The sequence below is a fragment of the Charadrius vociferus genome, unplaced genomic scaffold (assembly GCF_000708025.1).
Source record: "Charadrius vociferus isolate BGI_N301 unplaced genomic scaffold, ASM70802v2 scaffold136, whole genome shotgun sequence".
NCBI lineage: Eukaryota > Metazoa > Chordata > Aves > Charadriiformes > Charadriidae > Charadrius > Charadrius vociferus.
The window spans coordinates 1,773,144-1,783,418 of record NW_009648960.1 but is presented as its reverse complement, the minus strand read 5'-3'; the positions used below and the strand labels follow the sequence as shown (position 1 = coordinate 1,783,418).

General features: G+C 41.5%; 1 protein-coding gene across 1 annotated transcript in view; it reads right to left on the bottom strand.

The window, feature by feature from the left end:
- Window positions 1-9,065, bottom strand: part of ABCA12 (ATP-binding cassette, sub-family A (ABC1), member 12) — a 53,504-nt gene extending 44,439 nt beyond the window's left edge. The window contains exons 1-10 of the mRNA XM_009887567.1: window positions 8,248-9,065; window positions 7,501-7,616; window positions 6,698-6,804; window positions 4,923-5,176; window positions 4,702-4,814; window positions 4,114-4,238; window positions 3,118-3,291; window positions 2,035-2,199; window positions 849-1,050; window positions 122-261 (exon numbers count right to left, since the gene is read on the bottom strand). Coding sequence (XP_009885869.1) covers window positions 122-261; window positions 849-1,050; window positions 2,035-2,199; window positions 3,118-3,291; window positions 4,114-4,238; window positions 4,702-4,814; window positions 4,923-5,176; window positions 6,698-6,804; window positions 7,501-7,616; window positions 8,248-9,065 — 2,214 coding nt within the window. The remainder of the gene's footprint in view (window positions 1-121; window positions 262-848; window positions 1,051-2,034; window positions 2,200-3,117; window positions 3,292-4,113; window positions 4,239-4,701; window positions 4,815-4,922; window positions 5,177-6,697; window positions 6,805-7,500; window positions 7,617-8,247) is intronic.
- Between the last annotated feature and the right edge of the window lie 1,210 nt (window positions 9,066-10,275).

The window sequence follows — 10,275 nt, the reverse complement described above, 5'->3', positions numbered from 1 at the left end:
AATTTGACTAATACTCCAGTCAGAAAACAGACTTCTGCTTTTCAAAGAAACAAGCCCATGCTAGATAAACTAAAAACCTTTTGAGTGGGCGTATTCTGATGTACTGTAAACAGAGCCGTACCTTCTCCATGATTGCTCGAGTTTCTATGGTATCTGGTGTATAAAGGATCTTCCCAAGCACCATTGGTTTTAAAAAAGACCAGATTAAAGCTCCAGTTGGTGTCTTGACCAGGTCCAGGTAAAAGGATAAGCAAAATGGTGCTGCAAGGGGAGAAAAGCAAACAAATTGCACAGAGCACAAATAGATCAGACACGAGAAAGCTACCAGTGTATTTTTTTCCCACCTGCCCAGTTTGTTGCTGTGTCTGGTGAATGACTTGGGGCCCTCTTCACTGATTGATATAATGTGTCTTGACCAAAGCAATCCACCCCCCAAGATCGCCTGTTGCTGAACTCAAGACAACAAGAGTCTCAGTGTTCAAGCCAAGATTCTCTGCTTGAAGGTTAAATGGAGTTTTGTGAACTCAGAGGAGCTAATAATGTCAGTATCGTCGGCAAAAGTACACATCAAGAAAAAGCAGTGACCTGTCAAGTCCTAAGATCAGATCATCAACAAATGGGAAAAAGACCAGTGTCAGGCACTGCTCTCTACACAGGCTGTTTTCCTTCTAACATTTATGGAAATAAGCCACCAATAATCAGGACAGTGCAGATCTTCAGCTAGCATAAAGCATGAGCTTTTACAGCCCTCCAGAGACATGTGGGGGAACAGCTCAAAAATGGATCTTTCTGGAAGCAGTAAAGTTTGGCTCTGAAATGTTTTTGCCTTAAGGAAAAGCTAGACTTACTGGAGTCATGAGGAATCCCATACTTCCTTATCATCTTTTGGACATAGACATCTTCCACAGAAGAACTGTTGCTTACAGGGTCTCCAAAATCTGGAAGCAAGGACTCAAAAAACAGAGGTGTGATGTCCTGGTTGCAGAGAACTTTTGACATGGACTTGAATGTGCCACGTGTTATCCTAAAGTTGTTTGGTTTAAATAATGCCTGCAGAAAAGACAAAATGCAATTAAATCCTGCATGCTAAAAGCATCCCATTCTGAGAGAGAAAAAAAAAGAGAAACAACAGAATTAGAAGGCAAGGTTTAACATGTTTACACTGCTTTCTTATGAGAAGTTTGTCGCTACAAAAAAAAAAAGGACTTTCCATGGAAATCATGTTTTTTTGGCTAACCTTTGCTATGACAGAGGAGGTAAATTTCCAGGTATGAGATCCAGTGTGGGAATTGCCTATAATATGTGTACTGGAATGGCCTATAACATGTGCCTGATGACACATATACACCCTGTGTTACAAGACGGAATTTGTCACACAGATGCACACAACCCCTGTCCTCATCTAGTCCATGGCTGCACATGGTTCTGCAATGTGCAGGCAAAGCGATTACTAGAAATGATTCCTGTGATCTATGCTGCCATTGACAGTCCATGATCAGAGAGGGATTGGATCCAGTGCCGGGTAAGTTAGTGTAACCCAAAGTTACTGCAGCTGTTGGAGCAGGATTGGGTTTGTACTGAATGTTTTGGGCAGTCTTGACGCTTTGGTTGTGTTCTAGTGCACACTAAAGCTAGAGCAAATTTTTGCTGTTGACTTACACAGTTTTGGATAGCCTTTAGTGGGCAGTTCCCCAATTGCTTTCACAAGCTGACTCCTTCCAGTATTTTGCTGGAAGCCTGCCCTCCTTCAAGACAGTTGTTCATTCCCTGCATTTTCGTTCCTAGTGCCCCTCCCACAGCACATGTTCCTAACGTCCTCCCTGTCATGAACACATGATGGTCCCACTGCTCCAAATCAAAGCTCTCCCAGGAAGGCAACATATAAGTTTGATAGAGAATCTTCTTAGAACACTGATGCTTTGAAAGAGAATTAGTAATCTATGATTTAATGCACCTTTGGCTTCTAATGTAAGAAGTTCCTGTGGAAACTTCCAGTGGTGTTTTGCCTCCATAGCACGTGCAGACTACACGTACCTTAGTCAGTGGCACATTTCTAGACTGCCGGAGCTTTTTCAGTGAATGAATAGCTTGTAGCAATGGATCAACGCCAGACTCAACCTGGTCTCTGAAATATTTCATTTTTGTCAGAAGGTCTAACATCTTGTCCACGGATTTCTGAAGTTCCTTAGGGAAAAACATCTGCAGAAGGCAGGAAGGAAATCAATTATGATTAGCAGGAATCTGTGCGCACATGCAGGTACAAGCCCATATTGTGTTAATTCGATGAAAAAGATCGTGGGATTTTCAAAACTGTTAGGACGTTTAGGGAGTGGATGTCCCATGGGAAATTAATGGGATTTGTATTCCTAAGTCCCCAAGCACTTTTGCAAACTGCTCCCCTGAATATTACATATTCTGAACAGTGCATGTTTCCAAACACCTACTGTTGGGAAATGCGTGTCAGTTATTGGCTGGGATATAACCCAAACCTCTAAGAGGCAGCATTTTGCACAATATAGATGTCACAAACACTATGAGTGACTTTTGACCTGAGCCAAATCCATTGGCATTCTCAATTACTTTTTTCCCCAGGATTACTTCTGTGCAACTAAAAATATGTATTCAACACGTACTTTTCCGTGAATGATATTTTTACATTACGGGGGGGAAGGGGGGGGGGGGATATTTGAATAATTTAAAAACTTGGCAGTGCCAACTAGACTGGGAAAATATATTTTACAAGACTTTTTCCAGGGCTTCCCTTTTCAAGGAATAACAAAAATTTAGCCCAGTTCCTTATTTTTGGGAAGCCTGAAATCAGCTGGGAATGTTCAAGAGGTTGTGACAGCATATAAACAATACAAGCAGATAGGGAGGCATTTAGAGCAGGTCCAGGGCCTTTAAATGAGGTTTTCTGGTTTACACCAGCTGGGATCCTCATTTATATCCACACTGTCACAGCATGGAAATGCAGTAAAAATTACTGCATGAGCAAAGCCTGATCTTTGGCTTGTGTAAATCAGCATAGCTTCTGGCCACTGCAATGATATTTTATGACCTTTCAGCCACTACATGCAGCAAAGACTATAGAAAGCACTCTACAAATCCAGCGCTAACCTTGTATAAGAAATTGTAAACGTCTAAGTGTCGTAACAGAGTGACCCCCAGGATGTACGTCTCACGAGTTCTCTCTGAAAGAGAGAGATTGCAGAACTCCTCCGCTACTGTTTGCAGGTGTGGGTCAGCAGGACGGATGCTACAAGACTCCAGCTGGAGGATCTGAGAAATGAGCTGTGTTTGCACAAAGGAAGAAAAGATTTGTTAGGGGGTAGACTGCTCGCTCCGGTATGCATGGATTAATCTTGCCTTGCTGTTCTTTCCACCGTGTCATATTTCAACCCTGAGAACCAGAAAATGCCGACCCATAACTCCCGCTCCAAGGGACAAATCCTAAGGATTGTGTTTTACTGCCCAGCTTGCACAGTAGTAAAAGATTTTGTGGCTTCAATTTCCCATTGACTGATGCATGTGAAGTTTGGAAGAGAGCATGTTTTTTGGGGCTCAGTCCAGACAAGATGGTTGGGAAGGGGAAAAGCATCTGGAGCTCTGCTTGTGCAGGAGGCTGAGGAAGGCAAGCTCATCTCTCATTGTGGGAGGCTATTTTTGGACCCTGAGTGCTCTCAGGAATTGTGGTTAGAAGTATGCTTTTCCATCTGGACTGCAGCAACTCCACAGCCCTGAGGACCCTACTGAGGACCCCACTCAGCCCTCATTAGTCTGTTACAGTGAACTGTGCCCTTGCTACGGAATCAGAGAATCACTCACCAGGCAGTGCATGGCTGCTTACCAGCTACTGGTGACAGCCAAAGAGACCATATGGCTCTTGGTCTCCAATGGCTGAACTGATGTCAATGACTGCTCCTACTGCATTTCTGATGGCTATTTTGATCTATAACATGCTATGCTGTCTATCCCTGTGGAATCACTTACCTCTCTGTGTGCTGTCACGTGTGCAGTGACCTGCTTAGCTGCATTCACTAACAAATTCTGGTTTTAATGATATGTGAGGCAGAAAGCAACAAGATCTCTCACCGGGATGACAGCAAAACTTACCTGACTGCCGTTTTCCGGGAGAGGTGCTTCCAGAAGAGCATCGATACTGGCTGTGGACATTCCTGTTGTGTTTTTGAGCTCCTCTTTGAGCTGGTCCACATTTTTAAACACATCTCTTAACTTTTCTGTAAAGAACAATCAAAGAACAATTGATGCAACAGCTTTCGCCAGACATACAGCAATCTCAAGCACACAGGGAGGACTTCAGGTATAAAGTACGGAAGTGTGATACATCACTGCTTATTAAAAATACAAAAATTACAAAATACTGTCACCTTTCCTACGTTTTACAGTCCAATTTGTGGGCTGAAGTTGACAGGTCTTGTGATAGCAAAAGTTGCTCAAATACAAAGACTTGGGACTTTCAGCACATAGAACTATTTGGGCTGTACAGAAAACAAAGGGTGGTCTAGAACAGCCTCTAGAATTACCCTAGATAAAGGATCTCAAGGACATGGGATATGGTGTATGGTTTTTTCATTAATATCACATCATCCTGGCAGCTAAGCAAGTCTTGGGATTTCCAGCAGGAAGTGTGGTACCAGTAATGATGTTTACCAACATCATAAAGTAAATACAGAATACTACCTTGCTTCCCAGAATCTGTTAAATTCTCAGTGATGTTCAACAGGGAATTCAGAGTAGCCATATACTGAGGAATCTCTTGAAAGAAAGCAAGTTCTGGTACATTTTCTTGAAACCTAAATTGGAAAAACAAAACAACCAACAAAATTGGGAATATGAAAAGAAGGCAAGAAGCCATGTCATCATTTCATAAATAGAACGCTGAAGCAGAGGGAGAGCCTCACCACTTCATTTGTGTCTGGATGTTTGTGGCATCCCCAATCAGTATATTTTGAAGCTCTTGGAAGATTCTTCTGTGATTCAGTACATTGGTCACAACTTGATTGCTCAGTTCCATAGCACGGAGGAGCTGCTCATGAGATTGACTTTGTTCACACAGTTCTCCAAAGCTAACGTTAGGGAGATGGCAAATATGCTGTATTGACTTAAAGCTCTCATAGTCACAAAGAAGTGTTGTTAAACCCCGGAGGTGAGATATCTTCAAAGGAAATTTTGAAAAGGAAAGCAAATGCAAAAACACAGTTAGAAAACGGAATTATAATCAAAGACAAACGCACAAACACAGTTAGACGAAAAAATTATACAAGGCAAGTTTTAAATAGTCTCGCTGTCCCTTTCCATTTTTCTTTAGGATTAAAATTTTAATATAGATTTTTAGGTCATTCAAAAGGTCTCCAGTAGAACACTTCATAACAAAGATTCCTACATGAGTTTGTAGCAGACCTGGCTACACAACAATGAACAGGATCTAATAAACCTTGCAAGCCTTAACATATCATTTCCCCTGCCCAACACGCATACACAGCAATACTCCACTTGGACTTACTTGTCGACCAATTAATCTCCCCAGAGACCAAATAAATCTACGTTGTGCAACAGGTTTAGCCTTTCAGATACCACCTGGTCATCTCTACTACAGCATATGAAATGGAGTTGGCTAGAAGTCAGGACTTGCACATCTGCCAACCAGTGTAAAATTATAGTCCCTTGCCTGCTCTGCTATTATGGGCTTCCCTCTTCTCTGACATCACTATTTACATTATCAGTTCCTTATGGCAAGAACTGTTTTCTGTTTTGTGCCTACAAGTACACCTGTCACACTGAGGCTCATTGCATTATTGTTACAGATATAGTAAGCAGCAACAGCATTGCATACTGTTGTCTTTTTTTAAAAAGACTTTTTAATTGTATTTCTCATACAGAGAAATAGAATAAAGTGCAGGCATGCTCTTAGTGCAATCATGTATGTATGGTGTAAGAAACATTTTAGCCAAATGAGGCATTGCCAAATCCAAAGCTGGTGAGAGAAATCCATGAATTAATATCTCTTAAGTGCTTAATCTCAAAAACCATTTTGGTGTTATGAGACTTCTAGTGCTGGGGAGCACATGGGGACTTGGACTCCAGCCACGCTGGTGTGGATATATCCCCTTAGGCATAGTGGCAACTAAGTTAATTGTGCTTATAACTGCCAATTGGGTATGCACAGTTCCACTGATTTTCAGCAGGGCAGAGGTATTTAACTGCTATTTCTGCCTTCGAAAACTCCTTCCTACATACTTCTCAAATGAAGCTGAGGCATCCCAGAATGATCTAAGCTCTGCAAGGTGCTTTGCTAAGTTTCAGTGTACTGAACTTTAAAACTACTGGTGCACTGATTTATGAGGAATATGCTGCCAGTGCCACCTACACAGTGCTTATCCTTTTGGGATGGCTGGTGGAAAACAGAGGGGATTCTATTCAACAGACTGGGAGGATAGGAATACCTCTACCTTCTCAGAAAAATGGGTGTACACTGGCTATAAGAAAAAGTTTCTCGCTCAGCTTAATGAGAACTTCTAAATGCATGCAGCAGGCAGGAAACAGTTTCAGCCCTAGTTTTTATCAGCTGTTCTTTTAAGAAACTTTTTTTTTCCACATGCTGTTTTTCCAAACCTCTGTTGCACATTCGTGTATCACTGCGGGATGTCCTTCAAGTTAGCGTTTTAAGCACACTCACTTTTAGCTTCAGGAGCTCTGGTATGGATGAATGTTTCTCAGAGGTATTATTTTGCATAAAAGGGTTCTTTTTCAGATTAGTTTGCTTCAAAAGCAGGGTGATGTTTTCTGTTCAAGGAAGAAAACAAACGTTACTCAAGACAAAAATGCCAGACTTGCAGAAACTTCACAGATGGGAATATCAGTACTTTTATCCTGACGCCTACTGGGCATTGCTGTTTTCCACCAAATTCACATCACTGAGGACCTCTGAAATCACAGACCAAGACCTAGGTTGTAAACTGGATTATAACAGATCTAGTCCAAGTAGGTGCTTGGGTCCTAAAGAAATCCACCCCACACTGGTAACAGGATTTTTGACGGTGCCCTGCAGAGCACACGCAATATCTCTATTCTGTGAACAGATAAACCCCTCGGGTTTTACATTAGGCTTATACAATGAATGTGAAATACCATGTTAACTCTCAAAAATAACTGCTGTCATCTTGCAGGAACATAAAGCTGTGAAGGGAATATAGGTTTCTATTTGTAAAATTTCTTTATCTGAGTGTCAGCAACCTGTCATCACATAGCAAAGAGAAGACATGCCTTTTGGACAGAGTTGGATGGAAAACTTATATCCACAATGTGACATAACTCAAACAAAAAGGAGTCTGGCTTCCCATGGTCTCACAGCTCCAGTTAATTGCCAGCGGATGAAAATATGTAGCACCATTCCTCCCCACCATTAGAGAAAACACTTTGAAAAGACAGGCACAACATATTCCAGCTGAGGTCCCACAACATTAATGAAATCATGATTACCTGTCAATTTGCTGTCTTCAACTTCAGCGGCATTTATTAAACACATCAGGTAAGGGTTATAGCTGTTATTCACTGTCACCTGTAAGATGGTGTTTTCAAATTCTAAAAACAGAAATCTGAAAAATAAGATAGGATTTTAAATCAGCTTCTTTTTCAGAAACAAGGTATATTAGTGAGCAACCTGTCAGCTGTGTAGATCCTGTTCCTTGGCAGCATAAATAAGAATTCCAGATGAAGTCATTTGTCTCCCGTGACATCTCCTAAGTGGGTACCCTCCGAATTTTATTTTATCAATTCTTTTTGCTGTTATCTCCCAAAGCTGTCATTCACTCTCAAAACATATATATAAGAAAACACACTTGAAAGGTTCACTGTGGATGCAAGATATAGATGGAAAGGCACAACGTAAAGGAGACTGAGAATCAAAAAGTAGAGTCACACCACAAAGAAAGGGTTTCCGAAGAGTTTACCACTGGTGGCAAGCTTCCTACAGGATTCTGCTACCACTGTGAACTGATACATGCCAACACAGAAAATTTTTGAAAGTCTCGCTTTTAGCTGTATGTTCAGTTAAAGGAGAAATTTCCTCTTCTTCAATTTAACCCATGTTACACCTAGTGTCCTAAATTATGGTGATTTCAGGCTTAAGTTTCCCCACTGGAAGAAAATTACATACTTCTCAGGCTGGAATGAGAATAGTGGTCACTACCCATAAATGCAATTATAATACCCAAAAAGCAAACTCACCGTGTGATCAAACTGGTTGGTGACAGAGTTTGGTCACTCTGAGTCCAAGGTAAGGTCTTGTTGTACAGGGTTTCTGCCATGACAACAAAGTCATGCGCAACAATAGCAATCACATTGTCAAAACTAGTTTTCTTGGAGAGAAAAGTTGAAATGGAACTTATATTGAATTCATTTAGCAGATCAGAGAAGTTCAGCCTCTTGAGAATGTAGTGACTGGCTTCTGTGAATTCTAGAGCTGACACATTGTTGGCAGAGTTGTTTGCCACTGCTTCCAATAACTTTGCAAAGGCAGCCACATCGGTTAGATTCCTTTTGGTGTTTAGCAAACTGTTAACCACATTCCATACACTTGTGTAATAACTCCATTTGGTGAGGTTGAAGGCGCCTTGAAGTCTCTGCAACAGGTCGTTCACGTAGAGCTCATCCTGTGCCACACTGAAGAGCATGGACATGTTATTCCAGCCTGCTAAGCTGTCAGAGATATTTAGGGAGTTCAGTACTGTTTCATTCAGCATGAAAGGAATAAGCATGTTCAAAAGCTGAGACGGGAGCACACCACCCACATCTTGGACTGGGATGGGGCAGGAGGCGTTACTCTGCAGCAGCCCCTCCATCAGAGCAGTCAGAGCTCCTGCTTTCTCCTGTACCCAAGAGTTTTCCAGTTTAGAGATGAAGTTTAATTTGGAAAGGAAACTCAGAGAAAACTGCAGAGACTGGATGATGCATGACAGCTCCTTGGAAAAGCGTTCACTACTATTCTTGTAGACAACACCAAACTCTGGAGACAGTTTCAGGTTCGTTACAGCAAGCTGGAACATTTTTGTAAAGGTGTCATTGTGCATTGTTCCACTCTCCATGCCCATGGAATCAAAGAGGGGTTTGCAGGGGCTCCCAGCTAAAGACTCGCTTAGAGTGGTATTTTCAAACAGCATCTCAAGTGCTATGTGGAGCACATCCCAAGCGGAGCAGTTCTGGGATGTCCTATAACCATTGTCACTGTTCTCAAGGAAGGGACCCAAGGCTAAATGCAAGACTTCCCAAATATTTGCCTCTAATGAAGTGTTGTGCTGTAAGGAAGGCCCACTGAACTCCTTCTTCAGCAGCAAATGTGAGAAATGATAGACAATGTCCATTTTTTCTTCAAATGTATCTGAAGTAACATTTCAGGGACCCCAGAGAGGGCACCATATTTCAATCAGTCTTTGGGTATAGTTACTGTAATAAACAAATAATGGGTTGATAATTTCAAGCTCACTGATATTATAACTTTTCCGCAGACTTTTTAAAATGAAGATACTCCTTTGCACGGCTTGCGAGTATATGGAGATGTTGGTTCCTCTGGAGTCTTCTTCACCATACAGCTCAAATATGGAGGATGCAAAGTTTATCAGCTGCTTCAGTTCCTTACTGAAATGAGGACTGGAGTAATTTTTCATGGTACTGAACTGATTTTGCAGTATGTTTAGAAGTGACTGGGAAGGGAGACTGCCTGTACTATTCCAGTTTATGGACTGGAGTACTTCAGCAATTTGCCAGAAAGCATGAAGTTCATTTCTCTGCCTTCCATGAAGGGAACTCTGTAGTTCCTGCATTAGATTAGACAAAGAAGAGATCAGCAGATAATGATCACTGGTATTCACCTTTGCCATGGCAGCAAGAAGCTGCTCAAGGGACAAGAGCTGTTCTGCAAAATTTTCAGAATTTACAGGGGTCAACAAGAAGTCGGAAAATAATGATGACACTTTTTCATTTGTGCTGAGATAATTTTCAATGTCTTCAAGCGAGATTGCATGAAGCGCAATCATTTTGATAACCTCCCATGCTTTCTCTGTATTAAAATGAGTCCTGTTTAAGATTATCTGATTCCAAATCAATGCAGCCATACTTAGAACATCTTGATTGTCTTTTCCGTAGGTACTAGGGTAGAACAATCCTTCCCTGCCAACTTCATACAGTGGAAGAATTTCTTGAAATATTCTTTCCAAGTCGAGTGTGCTGTTTGTGGCAGAAGCTGAATTGAAAAAGAGT